The sequence below is a fragment of the Parasteatoda tepidariorum genome, chromosome 3 (genome assembly GCF_043381705.1).
Source record: "Parasteatoda tepidariorum isolate YZ-2023 chromosome 3, CAS_Ptep_4.0, whole genome shotgun sequence".
NCBI classification, from domain to species: Eukaryota; Metazoa; Arthropoda; class Arachnida; order Araneae; family Theridiidae; genus Parasteatoda; species Parasteatoda tepidariorum.
In genome coordinates this window covers 4936043-4955312 of record NC_092206.1, presented here as the reverse complement: position 1 = coordinate 4955312, position 19270 = coordinate 4936043, and the positions used below count along the sequence as shown (strand labels likewise).

Sequence of the window (19270 nt, the reverse complement as noted above, 5' to 3'; positions counted from 1 at the left end):
ATATATAAATATATATTACGCTTTATATCATTATTGAATTGAAAATATTTTTTTAGTTATGATTTTTTTAGTTACAGCTAATTTTGAAAATTTGAATGTTGTTTAGCTGCATAAAATTCAAATTATAACATTAGGTTGATTTGAATACAGCTTAATCGAAGAAATAAAAAAAAAAGAGATATATAATATTAAATAAATAGGAAAAGATTTAAAGGAATCAGAACTTTTAGTAATTTTACTTTTAAATATGTTTTATGTTATCTTGTATTTTTATTTATGAAAATGATGGCATTAATAATTTCTTAAAATTCATTTTTTATTAAAAAGGTTTCTTGAAAGCAGTTTTAAAAGCAAAGGACGTTTTGTTTGTTGTAATCCAGAGTTCCTAGTTGTCTTGATTTTCCTGACAAAAAATTATTTTGTCCTGTTATTCTTGATCTTATGTATTTAAAAAATCCTATTTTCTATGAATACAAATGTGACATAATCGAAAAATTTATTTTAATAATTTTTTTTTGCATCAATTTTTTTTTATATTGGTAACAAAAATTGTGAAACTCAATAGTTCAAAATTAAACTTTGGGAGCCGTCTACTTCTAAGCCGTTACCTGCAAGAGTAATTATTTCTAACTTTTAGGGAATTCAGTCATTTTATGAAGAGAGAAAAAACTCAGTTAAAAATTTTATATTATCAAATTTTAATACTGAAGAATGTAGTGTCTTTATTTGTTACTTTTGACAAATGTAGTAACAAATCTGGTAGGGTCAAGATTTCAATATAAATTTATAATAAATATGTTTAACTTCATATTTCGATTATGTTTTCTAAATTTCATTTTTGTTACTTGTATTTATATATTGATTGCATTTGTTGGAATTGTGTTGACATTTTTGATAAAAAAAACAAGTAATAATGGCAGTTTTTAAAAGTTAAAATAAATATCAGAAATCTGTTTTTGTAATTTTATTTTTAAAATCTATTTAATTTAACAATTAGGTTTTATGCATTTCATATATTTTTATCATATAAATTTATACAATATTTATTAATTAAATTTATATTGTTTTTATACAATATAAATTTTTAATAAATATTTTTAATCTCCTATTTAGATTTTGTTTTTCTTAATTTAATCTGTTTTTGTAATTTTATTTCTAAAATCTATTTCATTTAATTATTTGGTTTTGTACATTTTATACATATTTCCTGTCATTATGAATATTAATGTTTTTAGCATGAATATTATGTCAAAAAAGTAATTTTACTGATTGTAGAATCATTATTTAACAATTGCTGTTTATCCACTCTCCTCAAAAAGCATATTTATTTGGTATTTTATGGTATCAAATTCATAGCTGCTTACTCTACTAAAGTTTGCCAATTTCTCCCAGTTTTAATGTTTTAGATATTTTCTTAAATGTTGAGAAGGTGGGTTATTGAAAAATACTTTTTAAATTAGATTTTTTCTATTTAATTTATTACTTGCTTAAAAGAATAAGTAGTTAGTACTACTAAGTAATGAGCTGAACTTGAAATAAAAAGTAAATTTAAAAAAATTAAGATGCTTTTTTTCTATTTTTATTTTAATTTAAAAATATTTATTTTCTTGTCATCAAGTAATATGTTAACCAGTCTAACCTATTTCAAAATTTGAGAATTTTCCATGACTCTCTTTCACTATTCAAAATTATGAATTTAATAATTTGAATTGAAATTGAGTTAAGTAATTATCTCAATTATTTAACTCAGTCAGACAGTTGGAGGATAAGGAACAACAACAAATCATCAATTTAGTGAAAGCCAAATGTAAAATATTGCAATGAATTTAAATTTATAATGCAGTTATTGTACTTTAGTTTTTGTATTTTATTTCTTTTATTGATTATAACAATCCATTTGTTTCCGTACTCAGAAATGTTCTATCTCCTGTCAGTAATTGTCATAATATTTTTATTGTATTGATTTTTATAGCATAAAATTTTCTGCATTTTTTTTCATCTTGTGTTGGTAATCATTAATTTTATGCAAAGTTTAATGAGATGAAATTAGTGTTATCAGGGGTCTGTCTAGGTTTTTCTGACAGGTACCTATTTTGTGAAAATTTAGACGTAATTTGTGAAAAATTAAAAATTATATTAAGAAATCAACACAAAAATATGGATTTATCGTTTCTTAAGGGATACAAAAATGAAATTTTAAGAAAAAGTATTTTGTGAAACTACCGTTTTTCCAAAATTTAATTTGTGAAACTACCGTTTTTCCTAAAGTTGAATTTGTGAAGGTACCCCTAAACGGTAGTAAATTCGGCCTGGACAGACCCCTGGTTATGCAACTATTATCATGTTAAAATTTGCTGGGATGAAGTTAATATTGTATAAAATTTATATTAAAGTAAATATTATTTTATAGGTTCTTGCTAACTCTCGCTTCAAAAACTCACATAGAGTATCCATCTACCTTAGTATTCATGATGAAATTCGAGTTCAGACTGTTGGAATATTAGAGCAGTTATTGGAACAAGATAAAGAGTGTTTTGTGCCAAAATTTACGTAAGTATGTATTTAAAATAAAGTATTGATCGAATTTTGTTTTTATATCCGGGAGTTTTGCATTTTTTGAACTACAGTCGAACCCCACAATAGTGAACAATGGTTTATAGTGAATACCTGGATGTAGCGAACGAAATATTCGCTCCCGTGTCTTGCTATACGCATGTAATATTATTTTTTGTTTATATAGTGAACCAAAAGAATAGAGGAAATTGGATATTATGAACTTTTTCCTGTCTTCGACTGATTTTGTTTTCTTCATTTTTTGGTAATTTTGAAATTTCTACATAAAATACATTTACCGATTTTAAAAACCATCTATTGAGCGGAATGCAGCCATAAGCATTTTTTCTTGATTGCTTCTTCTATCTAAGTTTCCCATCCCTAAATAGAGGGAATCCCTAATTTTTTTGTACGCAAGACGGACAGTTATAAAAAATAAAAGTTAACGTGTTTTTTTATTACTATAGGATATTGTTTTTTTTTATATTTCGTTTTATTGGCCATTTATTTAAATAATATGTAATAGAGGGGAAAAGTTCCGAAAAATTGGTTAAAATTGTTTGCCGTACGGATATAGTGAGCTCCCGATTATAGTGAACCGAAATTTCAGTCCCTTGAAGGTTCTCTATACCGGGGTTTGACTGTATTTTTTATGTGAAAATAAATCATTTCAGATATTATATTATGCCTATAGCAGTAACTGAATAATAATTTTACTACCACTTGGGAAAATCATTCCAGAAAGTGAAAATGTTTGCAAGTATAACATCTCAAATATTTCAGAATAATTTAATTTATTTTTTTCATTTTCTTAGACCTAATAGTCATGATATGGCCATGTTGAAGATACATTCATTAGAAGATTATGCTAAGTTGGTTGCTGATAATTGGGAAATTCTGCCACCTACCGAGGAAGATTTGAAACGAGAGGATGCTCATACTACCGGTAAGAAGGTTTTGTCTGACTTTCTTTCTAAATGATTAGATTTAATTATAAATAATCTTTGCATTAAAATGTGCTACAAGAATAGCCCCAGAACATGCAAATAAAGTTGAGAAACTTAATTAATACTATAAAACGTGTGTATTCTTCTCTGTCAGAAAAAACATATTTAATTTTAATGGTCAAATGCAAATCATAGTGTGTCAAATCAAGTCGCTACAGACGAAATTCATAATTACATCTCTTTCAAATAAATAACAAAGTCAAAGATTTAATAATGTATTTGCCAATTAAAAAAACTTTATTTATTACATTTTGAGTAAACATGTTTTTGAAATGAATTTTATTTGAATTTTTATAATTATTTTTTGATCAAAGTTAAGTATATTAAGAGTTTAAGTATATTAAGAGTATGGGGCTTAGAAGATCTCTTTAATTCTATTAAAGATTTACTGGACATGCTAAAAGTTAAATTTGAATCAACCAGTAGCACTTATTCCAACTATCCCTTGGGAAATTCTTTACTGCTTTATTTTTTCTGTATAAATTTTCTATAATTAGGATAGGTGCAATCAAAATAGATTTTTTTACTTATCTTATTATTTGTAAACTTAAATTAGTAATATGTTCTTTAGACTTTCGATTAACCAAGATGGCCAGGAAATGCCTGGATTTGAATAAGCAAATATCCTAACTGATTGAATTTACACAAATTATACTTAATTTAAAAAAAAAATTAAATATTTTAATGATTATGATTATGTAAAAGCACATTAAATATTTTAATTACTAAAGGCGAGCAATGGATTTAAAATTTCATGATGTTTTATGTATTATGAACCTGGTTGCATTTATATATATATATATCTATATCTATATATATATATATATATATATTTGTGTAAGTGTGCATATCTCAAAATATGCTGATAAATAGGAATCTTTTCCCCAATTCAGTATTTATTATTATGATGGGATCACATGTCTGAATCCTTCCTTAGTGGATACCTACGTCATCACATTAACTCATTGTTGAAAATTCATGTTTCTATCTTTAGTAATTTAGGCTATACAATGATGAATCAGTCAGGACATGTCTGTATGGATTATAGATTTTTTTTAACCCAGCAAGTTTCATTGCAGGTGGCTTAGATTTAATGATAGTGCCTGGCTTGGCATTTACTAAAAGAGGTCATCGACTTGGAGGCGGTAAAGGTTACTACGATGTTTATGTGCAGAATTGTTCTCATGATCCCCATGGCAGGCCTTACACAATTGGGCTTGCATTCAAAGAACAGATTCTTCATAGTATACCAGTGGATGTGCACGATTTTATGGTGGATGAAGTAATTTACCCTGACTAGTTGTGTGGCTTTAATCTACTCAGCTAACTCTTAAAAAGAGATGTTTTTCAACCAATTTAATTTGGATGTGCCTTGTTGAATTTCGAAAAATTTATTTGTTATGCCAACTATTCTTTTTTTATATTTGAATGAGCTTTTATATTTTTGTAACTTACTACTATTGACTTGATAAAATAATTAATTATATCTGAATTTTCTAATTTATTGTAGTTGATTTAATGCTGCAGTTCCCTATCTTCTTGCGCCAAGGAACCCTTTAAAATAGAAATTTTTTCTATGAAACTCAAATCGTTCAATATGCTTACTTGTTTAATTCAAAGTGTATATCTATTATAAGCGTTAATATATCTAGTGATTTCATTTTCAATAATCTTGAACCTGCATTTTGTGGATCGAACCTGTGTTTTGTGAATCTTATTTTTTCTTAAACTATTTACTATAAGCATCCTTATAAAAAAAGTTTGCTAAAGTAACTATTTATTATTAGCATCCTTATTTGAGTCCTCTTGTCTTCAATGCTTTTGAACCTAAAGTGTTTTATAAACCCTATTTTTTTTTATTAACAAAGTAAATATTAATGCAAACATATCATTATATGACAGTCATTGCATCTTGAAAAAGTCTAATCACCCGGTTTTACTCCTCTTGGCTGCTATAACTTAAGATTTGAAAATAGTTTAATTAATAATAATTAAATAACAATGCGGTAATAATATATTTTTTTAAAAATATTTTACAAATTTTCAACTGACATCAAATGTTTGATTAGGTCATAAATATTGTTTGACTTAAAATAATTTAAATTTTAAAATCAATTTAAAGTTAAGATTCTGTTTTTTTTTTTGTTTTTTGTTTTTTCAATGAAAGAGTCAGGATTATTCTTCAGCAATGAATTAATGAATACAAAAAAAAAATTAATGATTAAATCTGATATATGTGTTCTCAAAATATTAACAATTTATGCTAATTACTCTTGAATACTTCTTAGCAAGATATATAGATTACCTTTATTGATTCAAAACAAATACCTATTTTTTCCTTAAATAAAGGACAGACATAAATTAACTCACGCCCAATATTTTATCAGGCAAAACAATTATACAAAATTCACTAATTACAAAGCATAGATTAATCTATGCAAACCCAATAGTTTACCAAGCAAATAATATTTCAAAAACAAAATTAGTGTCCAATACATGTTTCAAATAAAAAAAATATTACGTTTCACAAATTATTAATACAAAATTATTTAATATTCGACATCTCTGTCACACATTCACTTCTCTTTTTGGTCATTTAGATTTATGATATTCCTTTTTTGGTTTTTAGAGGCACTATATACAAACTCTCTCTTTCTTGGTAGCATATCTTTTTCATGTTCTTTTCTTTCATCCGAAATGGCAAACCGGCTTAAGATGGGGATGATGTTAAATGACAGATTTACCCTTTCAATACATCTTTGGGTGATGTACCAAACATTGCCAAGTTTAAGGAATGCCCAGACTTAGTCTGAGGTACTGACTTTGTGCTTCCGTAGGAACTCCAGATGCTAGATTCTCTTCTGTAAAGGTCTGGAAGAAAAGGCCCGAGTTCTGGCTATTGAAGGAGCAAGCAAATGATCTGGAAAATATTTTAGTTTAGTAGATAAATTCCTGTTTTTGCTTGAAATCATTTATTGCTGTCTGCATTCCTGCTGAAAACAAAATTAATTTACATTTGGCAACTTGTTGAATAGTGACAACCATTCCAGAATGTTTTGCAAACCAGTGGCATACATCTTAAAGGTAATAAGTACTCATTAAAAGAAATCATGTCTAACTGCTGAAACCTATGGAAACAATCAATGGGCAAGCACAAGAAAATTACATTGTTTTCTCAGGCTGTGTTGATCAGATCGAGGCTCTTTGCATGGGTGGCAGGGCCGTCTGAAATCAAGAAAACTGATTTCCTAACTGATGGCTTAGAAAATTGCATAAACTTTTAGAATCAATATCTTTCTGTCTCTATCCATCTAGAAGGGTGATATTGCATAAAGCTACCTGGTGGTGCATCATTAATAAGCGCAGGGCTTTCTGCTTTTCGAGGGGAAAAGAACATTGTTGGCATGTAGTGCAAGGCTGCCCTCACACATGTTTCAGCAGTTACTAATACACCCAAAAGGCAAGTAGTTTTGATGTCTTATTAAAACAGTGATTATTTCTGTCTCATCAACATTATATACATCGCACGGAGAAAAAAGAATTTCTTTCAAACCCTCTAAGAAATCAAAAATATTTCTCAACAGCTCATTTGTTGAAACCCAGGTCTCTTGATATTGAAGTTTTTTTCTGGAAATAGCTGCGAAACCTTGTTCTTATGTCTGTTTTGAAAACCATGTAACCAATCTTTTCCGTCCATTTTCGTTTCATAATTTAACTTGTGCTTTAACTTATTTTTGGCTGCAAATTGATATGCTAGTCTCCAAACATCAATTAAAGTTAAACCAAAAAGCCTGCTTTTTAACTTCAACATGTTATCTACTATTTCTTTTTCTTGTTGTTTAGAAAATATAAAGGTGTGTTGCCCTACTCCGTCTTTTGTAGAAGCTTGGTTGGAAGTTAGTTAATTTGCTCTAGCCTTTTTTACTCTATTTTCTGTGAAACTTTTTGCAAATTTCAAATACCGCATCCTACATGACAACACTTCTTCCATTGCTCCTCCCCTGCTTTCCTAACTCCTTAATTGTTGATTTGTCTCCCTCGTGGTAAGTTATCGGCATTGAATGCTGAAAAAGTTTAAAAATGAATAAATATAAATAAATAACTAAATTTTGTTTTGTGTGTTCCTCCATATATTTACGCATATTTAATTTTTAAACCTTGTTTATCGCTTTGAAAATTAATCCTTTCTTGTGCAGTTGCTATTAATTCTAACCCCAGAGAAAAAAGATATTTTCTCAAAGCGGGCAGTGGCAGGTACTTGCTATTATCAGCTGCTGCTTGATAAATGTCGCGTTCAATTGAATGTGTGGCGCGCTATGATTATTAAACATCAATTCACTAGCATATAAAACATGCTAACTTGATTCAATCTTAAGGTACCTTTTGATAGATAAAGATTGGCATTGTCGATAACTACTTTCCCTACATTGGTGACCTAAAGACGTGATATGAACGCGCTTGCATCGGAAGTAGGGCCCACATCGATGGATGGTCCATATTGAACAGTTCACTTGCTATTTGTGACTGCGTCATCGTGCTATTGCTTCTCAGACTCATTTACTCAACGGGATCCTGCACATACTTGATTGCTAATAGCAACACAGGAGAGACTACACACAGAACGGTGAACTTAACGCAGCTCTCGACACAAGCGCTCAAAGTCCGGTGAACTTAATACAGCTCACCCGGTCTTTCGCAAATACGACAACTTGTGACATCCGTTTATCGAATTCTATCCCTGATAAATTCTGTTGGTGAAGTATTGTGGCGTACTACGATTATTAAACACCAATTCACTAGTGTGTGAGGCAAGCTAACTTGATTCAACCTTTGGATAAATGAAGGTTGTCGTTGTCGATTTCAACTCTCTCCACAAATACATTCATTCTTGCCTAATTTCTCTGTTTTAGGGGAATTTGTCAATTAAAACTTCAAGCCCAGTTTTATAATTACCTTTACATTTCGGTACAACACATACATTTGGCATGCTTAAAATTTATACTATAATAATAGATTTAAAGAATAGCATAATCGACGGACAAACGATGCTGTTGTTCAATGACAAATATTTAAAAGAGGCGACTAATCAGTTGCGGTCAACTGTTGGTGATCTCGAAGGCCTTATTTCTCGGTGTTTTATCCCACTACCCTATTTCTAAACAAACAAACATTTTATGTGCGTGAAAATATTTAGAATTCATGTTATTCTACTATTTCAGTGCTGAATTTTGACTGAAGCAGTAACTATTTCAACTGGTTTATGAACTCAAGAAGTTTTACTTGTTTTTTTTTTTTTTTTCGAGCAACATAAAATTAGCCTTTCTAATGTATGAAGCTTTAAAATTATTTTTTCCTGCCAAATATTTAATATAGTGTGGGAAAAATCCTTAGTTAGACTTCTTTAAACTAAAAAAAATAATAATTTAAATTTCAAAAATATTTTCATGTATAAAAATTATTTATTCATATTCTTCAAAAAGCCGACCAACCTGTGTAGGGGACTGGGAACTGTCCTTGCATCAGAAAGGTTCTGGGTTCGAATCCCGGGCAAGGCATGGATGCTCTTTCCTTCTCTGTACTATCTGTCCTTACTGTGGGAGCGACGTTGGCCCACTTAATATGGTGCCCCTGAAAGAGAAGCCAGCAAAATCGCCCTGTAAATGCCTGAATTGATGGATGTTAAGACAGGTGGGCATTGGAGAAAAAAAATATTCAAAAAAATCATGAGTAAAATGATAAGCTCTAGTAGTCCGTCTAATGTGGAATCACTCCAATCATATATTTTCTTAACAACATTTGTGAGGCTAGTAGTTATCGACAATTATTATAGTAGTTATTGTCAACTTTCATCTATGAAAAGGAACCCCACCATCGAATTGGGAGTTTCTGTCAAGGTAAACATCACATCCGAGTCGCCAATGTCGGGAGAGGAGTATTCGACCATGTCGACCGTCATCTATGAAAAGGTACCCCATTATTGAATCGAGTTAACATGCCTTATATACTAGTGAATTGAAAAAATTATATGTTCGTAGTGGTAGATACACTACAGTACCCCCCCCTCCAGAAATATATCTGTTATATAATTCGATGAATGGATAGTATAGTTGATTCATTGCTGTTTTGTGAGAAGCCGGGAGAGCTGTTTTAAGATCGCCGTACCTCTTGAGTGCTGATCGTGAGAGCTATATTAAGTTCACAGTCATGGTCGCTCCTGTGTTGCTTTTAGCAGTCGAGTGTATACGTTGCGTGTGAGAGAGAATGAGAAGCAACAGCGTGAGGAGTCGGATAATGTCGCAGTCACAAGTAGCAACTCAACTGTTCTATGTGGACCATCCATCGAAGTAGGCGTGTTCAGATTGAATTGGAAGTTTCTGTCGAGGTAGGCATGGTCACATCACGTCCGGGTCACCAATGTGGGGAGAGTAGTTACTGGGAATGTCAACAATATCAACCTTCATGTATAAAAAAGGAACCCTACCATAGAATCGAATTAACATACCTTATGTACTAGTGAATTGAAATTATATGTTCGTAGTGGTAGTTACACTACAGTACCCCCCCCCCTTCAGAAATATATCTGTGATAGAATTCGATGAATGGATGGTATGGTTGATTCATTGCTGTTTTGTGAGAAGCCGGGACAGCTGTATTAAGATCACCGTACTTTTTTAGTGCTGATCGTGAGAGCTATATTAAGTTCACGGTCATGGTCGCTCCTGTGTTGCTTTTAGCAGCGAGTGTATACGTTGCGTGTGAGAGAGAATGAGAAGCAACAGCGTGAGGAGTCGGGTAATGTCGCAGTCACAAGTAGCAACTCAACTGTTCTATGTGGATCATCCATCGAAGTAGGCGTGTTCAGATCGAATTGGAAGTTTCTGTCCAGGTAGACATGTTCACATCACGTCCGGGTCACCAATGTGGGGAGAGTAGTTACTGGGAATGTCAACAATATCAACCTTCATGTATAAAAAAGGAACCCCACCATAGAATCGAGTTAACATGTCTTATATACTAGTGAATTTGAATTATATGTTTGTAGTGGTAGATTCACTACAACATATAAAATGTATTGCTCTGGATTACAGTACTCTTTGTTAGGGGTCAAGGCCGTCTTCATGGCATGCAGTAACCCGGGGCACAAAAATGTTTTGTGCCCATATAACATATCATACTGTTTAAAATTCAGCTACAAAAAATTTATGTACATAAAATTATTCAGTTATATGATGCTTAACCACATATTTTTAAACCACCCAACTCTACATTAAACTAATGTACGTAAGATCATGAGACATGAAATAATTTACTTTCACTTTAATACTTATGTAATTTATTAGTACTGTACTTGCATAATATAATTAATGTATTATAAAAATTACATTCATTAGAATAGATTTATCCAATCGAATATATTTTATTCCTTCCATTTACTCAATAGAATATATTTCTTTTAAACTTTATAAAACAACGCAATTCTTCCTCCTTTTTCTTTTTAAAATACAATTTTTTGAAAGTAAGATTCTCAAAGGTGCCCTAATTATTTGGGGCCCTGAACATTGCCCGGTTATGCCCATGCGTGAAGACGACACTGTTAGAGGATGTTGCATTACAAACATTAACAAACTAATTATTGTCATTCCAAAAAGTTTCCAATTTTAAATTTTGTATTTATGTTACGACTGATGGAAGGTGAATGCATCTGAATGTGGATGATACCCTTTTTCACACACTTCATCAGTAAATTCTGAAGAGTAAAATATTTAGTTTTTTTTTCAGCTTCTTTTAAGTTTGCTACTTTTCTGGTCATTATCAGGCCCGGATTGGCCAGTAGGCAGACCGGGCAAATGCCCGGTGGGCCGGTCAGGCCTGAGGGCCGGTTGAGCCGAGCCAGCAGCGCAAATTTTTTTTTTTAACATTNTTTACGCCAAATGCGTAAAAGTTGGCAGGTATGCAATAGAATATATTTCTTTTAAACTTCATAAAACAATGCAATTCTTCCTCCTTTTTCTTTTTAAAATACAATTTTTTGAAAGTAAGATTCTCAAAGGCGCCCTAATTAATTGGGGCCCCGGACATTGCCCGATTATGCCCATGCGTGAAGACTATACTGTTAGAGGATGTTGCATTACAAACTAATTATTGTCATTCCAAAAAGTTTCTAATTTTAAATGTTGTATTTTATGTTCTGACTGATGGAAGGTGAATGTGTCTGCAAAGTGGATGATACCCTTTTTCACTCACTTCATCAGTAAATTCTGAAGAGTAAAATATTCAGTTTTTTTTTCAGCTTCTTTTAGGTTTGCTACGTTTCTGGTCATTATTTTTATTTTTCTAGCGAATAGGAAAAATAAAAATTAGAATTTCTTAAATTGAGTTTAAAATTTTTAAAAATCAAATAATTTTGTGAAACTCTTGGAAGATCTCTGCAAAACACAGTTTAGGAAATCCCCGATTTATTGATCTTAATGAAATATCAGCTACGAAAAAAAATATTCCTTGAAAATCTATCACACTCCTTTGTCATTTTACGATTGCCCTTTGAATGTTTATTGCGTACCTCTTATATTCAATATATATTATTTAACAGATTACATGTATAATTTTGAAAATTAATCACCTTCTGGAGGTATAAAAATGGCACAGATGCAAACATCCGTGTCTTTAATTGAACATTTACAGAAATATAACTGTAATTCAACAGTAGGAAGGCTACAATTCTAGAAATATATTCAAAAGATGATGCTATAATTTAAAGTGACTATAAACCGAAATTTCTCTGAAAAATATTGCATTTACATTCAGGCAAATCAAGATTTCAATCCAATTGAGCATTTTTTTAAAATTAATTTTGAAAAAATGGGCATAAAATATAATTTTCTATCAGGACATCCAGTACTGGATGTTTCTGTATTAAATACGCGTATTTAATACAGAAATACAGTGCATTATTGATTTTAAAAATGTATTTATCTTATTATTCTATATCTCTTTAAGATTAATTCATATTTTGTAAAATCATATTCAGACTACACTTTAGAAGAACTTCAATTATATTAGCCTTTTTTTTTTTGTAATCACAAGCAATATTGAGTTTCATTTGTTATTCTAAACTTTCAGAATTAGTTATACTAATTGTGCATCAAAATTGGTAAAATTAAATTTAAAGCAAAATTAGTAAACTAATTTATGAACCCCAAAATTTATCATTCATTCTAATATAGCTTTTAAAAGTAAATTTTGCTTTGCTTTTCATTCCTAATAAAATCATGTTAAAAATAAACAGAAAACAGTTTTGTACTTCCAAACATAAGACATATCTTCAGGGATAGGAGTTGATTTTTTATATTTCATAATATTTTTGCTGTCCTTTCCTTTCTTTGAACCTCAAAAGTGAACTTTTTATTTATTAAATAAAATTACAAATTTAGATGGTTTATAATTTAAATTAACAAAGTAACTTTATGAATTTTATTTATATAAGTTCCTTCCTATTAGAATATACATGTCTCTTCCAAAAACTTCTCTTGATTTAAATAATAATTTATGAAACCCTCTTTTCTTGCACTTAATTTCTCGGATTGAAATTGTTAAATAACAATTTCTTTAAAACATATACGATTATTACATGGGGGTCAAAAAGTGATCTTGATTTAAAATGAAAAGAACAGTAGGAGATTCAAAGTGGTGAGTATATATAAAGCAACCAAACATTTAGAAATATGTTGGCTGAGACAGTCTTCCCAATTTAAAAGAAGTAGAAGTTAAAGTAACATTTTCGCTTTATCACCCGTTAATTTAAATTTATAAAAACTTTCACTAAGTAAGCTATAAGCAGAAGTTGTATTGTCTATTAAATTTTGAAATTAGTGCTATAACCAATAATTAATATGATGTGTTTCTTAACTAACGCCCGTTCGGCTTGTATTAGTTAATGTTTTGTGATCGGTTATAAAAAATATTTAATCCAACACGCAAAAGACGGAAATTTTCAACGCTCAGAAGTATTCGGTAATTATGAATGATTTGTTCTGAAATGAACATTTTATTTCAAAATGCGTTAAGCCGGGTTGTTAAATTCTTATGGTAACCGTGTTTTTAATGTTTTTATTATAAGGAAAAAGGGCTTGAAGTAATGTAATAAATTGTGTTAATCCTAGTATACGCTACCCGGTTTCCTTGGTGAGATTAGCGATGTCTGGGAATGCGATAAAATTTTATTCATGTACTTTTTTTCATGTTAAATATTTAACTATTTCAGAAAACGATTTTCTAGGTTTTCGCGGATACCAATACTTGGCCACAAGCGTCCACGCACCATTTCAACTTAGGAGATATTTTTCAAACCAGCTCTAAAAGTGTAACGTATATTAGGATTTAACCAATAATTTTAATTTAACAATTATATTTTTATTATGTTTTAAAAATTTTGTGCCCAAATTCATAATTTTCTGTTGGAAAATCAATCAATCTATAGCTTATTTCCGAATCTTGATCTATCTGATTTGTCTCTTTCTATCAGGATTAAGGGGAGATTTTCATCTGTAGCAGAATAATCTCCAAGTCTTACAACTTCTGGGCAACGGGCCGCGAGGAAATTATTATTTTATTATTCTCCGGCTAAAATTTTAGTATCTCTACCTGAACTATATGTCAGTTACAATTGCCAAGGTGTTAAAGAGTTACAGTGAGATTGAATGAAGTTGCTAATTTTTTTTTGTCATTGGTTCCAATATAGAAATCATTCTTCTCTTCTCTTCGCACTATCTGGCATCATTGAAAAGACGGTGCACATCCTGATTCCAGACTTGTTACATGGCAGATATTTCCATTTCCGTACCTGTTTGTGCCAAGTGAAATTTTCAAAGCATCAAGCTAAACTGCCTGGTTGTTGTATGTAGAGTTAATTTAAAATTTTTATAATCTGTTAGATTCTGCGATTTGTTTTTAGTTTCTTAAGTGCCAGTGATAATTATTGTCACAAAATTTTTGTAACAACCAGGCAGAAGCTGAGAGGAAGAAAAAAAAAACTATTGGAAAATGTGGCAAACATACATCAATTTGAATGAAAACCACTTTATTCTTTTAAATTATTACAAATTTAAGAACCAGACAGTTTTTTGGGGGGATTTCAGTTGGCAAAGACATGTTCAGATATTGAAATGTCTTTATTACTATCATTTTTTGTCGCTTCATTTTTGATAAGCATGAAAGAGAATGAAAAAAATAGAAAGTATCATCAGGGGTCTGTCTAGATTTTTCTGAGAGGTACCTATTTTGTGAAAATTTAGACACGTGAAAAATTAAAAATTATATTTAAAATTAACACAAAAATATGGATTTATCGTTTTTTAAGGGATACAAAAAAAAAATTTAAGAAAAAGTATTTTGTGAAGCTACCATTTTTCCTAAAATTGAATTTATAAAACTACTGTTTTTCCTAAAGTTGAATTTGTGAAGGTACCGCTACACGGGAGTAAATTCGGCCTGGGCAGACCTCTGATCATGTAACATTGTTAAAGAAGGATAACAAAATTAACTAAAATTCTTAATACTCCAAATTATATTAAATACTCTGAAAAAGATAAATAAAATAAAAATAATATATCTATGAAAAGTTCTTACTTTTTGTGACTTAGATGTGGTGCAGAGACTGGATATTTACCTCCACCATCTGATTCAAATTGTAGTAGTGCAGCATGTGCCAGTTTTGTTCTTGCATGATAAATTCAGGCTGTTGCGAATAGCCCATTATTCCAGCTGTTGTGCATGTGCTTAAAATTGTTTTAACCACTGTCACCTTTATAAGCCAAAAAAAAAAAAATGCTCCAAGCAAAATAAATAAATGAAATTTTAGACAATAATCTCAGTAAAGAAATAATTAATAAAAATGTTTGTGTCTTTCTTTAAATCGTTTCATATTTTTCGTATGATACACTTCTGCAACCTTGCCTTTTAGTTGTTGAAACTATACCTAATAATAAATGCATTTTGAAAATATTTTTTTAATATTAATCTTAATGAAAATAACTGATACTTAAAATTTTTAATTGTATGTAGAAAAATAAATTGAGCATACCACTTTGCAGTTGCAAAGTGGTGTACTGAATTTAATAATTCTAAATGCGTAATTAAATATTATTTTCTTTTTTGTATTATTAAACATGTGAAATTAGTGATGCCATTTTATTATTGTTATTAATTCAACCTTTAATCTATCATCTATGTTTTTTAGTACAACTAATAACGACTAGAACATATTTCAAAATTAAATCAGATAATTATATTTTATAAGGTAACAATAGGATATCCGAAGTTAATTATATTTTGATAATATCTTTTTGAATTATTAAACTATAGCGAAAACACATAAATAAACTAACTGGAAAATACTTCAATTTGAAAATGGGAAAAAAGCAAGCAATAAAATATTTTAAAATTCTAGAATAATATATTTTTTATTTCTAGAAAAATATATTTACATATTTTTATTAATAAAAAAAAACGTATGCTTAAGTTAAAGGATATATTAGCCTTTTAGGTGAAATTTAGAGAAGCTGCAGAAGCTTCGTTACAAAAAAAAAAAAGAAAGCTTAAAATTCCTACTAAGATCACAGTTTAGTATTTCGTTTTATCATGAATATTAAATGCATTTTTTTAAGAAAACAATTTAATAACATTACGGCTTCAAAAACAAATAAGTTAAAAAGTTAAATAATTTTTCAATAGCAAAAAAAAAATTATGTACTTTAAGGCATGGGCAAATATAAATTTCATATATAGTTTGTTAGACGCCCGGTGGCTGAGCGGTAGCGCCTCGCGCTGTCGTGCACAGGTCCTTGGTTTGATCCTCGGGCCGGGCAAGGCTGACTCAGCCTTTCATCCCCAAGCACGCTTGGGAACTAAACACTGGGGGATCCGCGTTCGGCTGACCACCTGACCGGAGCATCTGCTCATGCACCTCAGAGCCCATGGTCAAGAAAACTGAGATGGGCACAGTAGGCCTTGGCCCGCAGGGGCTGCCGTTGAGATTAGTATATAGTTTGCTAACAATCCTCTAGAAATTTCTAACATCACTTAAGTACTCAAAACTTATCCCCCTAAAAGTTTTTATCACCTACTGGGGGGGGGGCAATAATGCCTATATTGGCTTATATGGGCAATAATGCCCATCTATCATTTTAAACCAGTATCTTGTAATATATTTAAAAATTTCCATAATTATGTCAATCCTTTATGCTTGTTATGGCATTAAAAAGGTAAAATTATTTTATTTTAAGACATCAGTTTTTTTTAAATTTATTTGTTCTAAAAATATTTATTTATTTAGTATTTATTTCTTTTTTGCTTATTGCTGTTTTTATATTATAGAATTGAAAGAATTAAAATAAAAATGTAATTTTTTTTCTTCATAGTTGGTTAGCTAAAGTCACTATGGTTCTAACTCAACGATCTAAATGGATGTATGCAATTGCTGGAAGTGGTGTTGTACTTGGTATTTTCAATTATTTTCAACCTGAAAAAACAGCAGTTAAGAATTCCTGGACAACTAATTTTGAACCTTCTGTGAAATGGAATCATAATTGGGACAAGTAAGTTCAATTTGAGTGGCTCAACTTTTAGTTTTTTTTATGAACAATTAATCTTAATTGTTTTAGTTTGCTAAATTTGTTTAGTTAAATTAAGCAATGTTATTGCTTAATTTAAAACTAAAAAAGCACTACAAAAATTATTTAAAAAAAGTAGCATATTTGTTATGTTCAATGCTGAAACAGACATATAGAAAATACAAAGGCTGGTATAGTCTATTCATAAATTGTTGAAAAATAACTAATTTCTAGAAGAATAAGGCAATTTTTTGCCAATTGAACAAAGAAAACATTTTTGTTATTGATAATAATGTGTTCAAGTCATGGACAAATAAGCTGTTGCCAATTCAGCTAAATTAAATGAAAATGTGAAATGTCTTCCCACAGTTGCAGTAGAGGTATAATTAGCTATAACATAATTGTGGCAATATATGTTATGCGATAAAAAGTTTTTACTGAACATATCATTTCATGAATAGTTTGAAAGAATAATAACTTTATTTGTTTACCAAGATCTCAAATCTATCAATAAGCATTCAATAAATTGATCTATCAATAAGCAGTTTTAATATTTAATCAGGATCAGAAATTGAAGACAACAATAAAATATTTTATTTTGAAACTTCCTGTGACTAATTTTATATAAATTAGATACGTATTGATAAATAAAGCGTTATTATTAATATTTATAAGTTAGTTTATTATTTCCTATGCCCACCGGATTGACGCTCATCATTCAGGTATCAGTAGGGCAAATTTGTTGGCCACTCTTTCAGGGATATCATATGGCCAATGTTGCTCGCACAATAAGGACTGAGAATGAAAGTACTTCCATGCCTTGAAATAAAAATATATACATGTTTATTCAGACAAAGTACGTTTATGTGTCCGATTTTGTAACTTAAATAATTTTAATATTTAGCGCTAAATAATTTGCATATTTGGGTCACCTCCAGGAGCCATTAAGATTGACACTTAGTGTGTGAAAATCCGATCATTAGAACAAAAGTTATTCAGGTTGCTATCTTATTTTTTTTGCCAACTGTACCAATAGCACATTATTATACCTCTAGTGTGGGGGTGCACAACCTTTTTGAGTAAAGGGCGATTTGCACAGCAGGTTGACTAACAGAGGGCCGCACGCATGTTGACGGCAAATATGAAAATTTTTATCTTAAAATTGGTGTTCTGAACAATAAATATTTTCATCAATAAACTTCATAACATATTTTCAGAAAACTAAATTATTTTAATTATTAAAATTCATTCAATCAAAAAAACTAATATTTTATATTTTTCTTGCCTTTTTATTAATAAACTGATTTATCTATCTATCTATAGATATAGATACTATAAACTCTAACAAAACAAAAAAATTACACTGCTCATAGAATAAATGTGTAAAAAAAAAACTACATACATACTTATTTTAATGAGTAATATACATTGCACTGAGTATTTTAAAGAAAATTTATAGGGTTTAAGTAAAAATTAAAACTTATCTATTATAGTGCATATCAAGATTCAATATTTTGTGAAGAGAAATTCAAGAAATTCCAATTTTTATTCTATTTTTCAAAAAAAAAATTGTGTTTGGAAGCTCTTGCGGGCCGCACATCAACAGTTGGCAGGCTACGTATGGCCCACAGGCCGCTGGTTGTGCATCCTTACTCTAGTGCTATGTTATCTATCAAACAAAATTTTTTTTGGTTCTTTGCTTTTTTTTTCCTTCTTTTTTTTAAAATGTTTTTTTATTTCAGTAGTGTAACATTCTTTTTCACCCTCTATTATAGTCGAGATGCTTCAGCTGGGGACAAAGAAAGGTTAAAAGATTCTGATAGCAAAGCACCAATAGCTAAAAGGCACATATTTATGATTCGTCATGGTCAGTACAATATGAAAGCCAAGAGTGATGCAGAAAGAAAATTAACAGAACTAGGTATTTCAAGTGTGTTTATGCTGTTCAGTATTGCTGTTAAATTACTCATGATGATAATTGAAAGATGGTAATTTAAAATATGAAACATAAATTCATTTAATTAATATTTCATATTTTTCAACAGGTTTGATATATAGTTGATTCAATAATTATCAANCAAAAAATTTTTTTTTGGTACTTTC

At 30.0% G+C, this 19270-nt stretch overlaps 2 protein-coding genes across 2 annotated transcripts in view; both read left to right on the top strand.

Annotated features, from left to right (window-relative positions):
• LOC107451887 (5-formyltetrahydrofolate cyclo-ligase) overlaps positions 1-5052 on the top strand; it is a 5743-nt gene extending 691 nt beyond the window's left edge. Inside the window, exons 2-4 of the mRNA XM_043051120.2 lie at positions 2411-2550; positions 3369-3499; positions 4640-5052. Of these exons, the coding sequence (XP_042907054.1) occupies positions 2411-2550; positions 3369-3499; positions 4640-4860 (492 nt within the window). The 3' untranslated portion in view covers positions 4861-5052. The remainder of the gene's footprint in view (positions 1-2410; positions 2551-3368; positions 3500-4639) is intronic.
• An 8393-nt stretch (positions 5053-13445) lies between these two features.
• Positions 13446-19270, top strand: part of LOC107451891 (serine/threonine-protein phosphatase PGAM5, mitochondrial) — a gene marked incomplete in the record, with an annotated part of 14481 nt that continues 8656 nt past the window's right edge. The window contains 3 exon segments of the mRNA XM_071178227.1: positions 13446-13646; positions 16976-17152; positions 18943-19080. Of these exon segments, the coding sequence (XP_071034328.1) occupies positions 13582-13646; positions 16976-17152; positions 18943-19080 (380 nt within the window).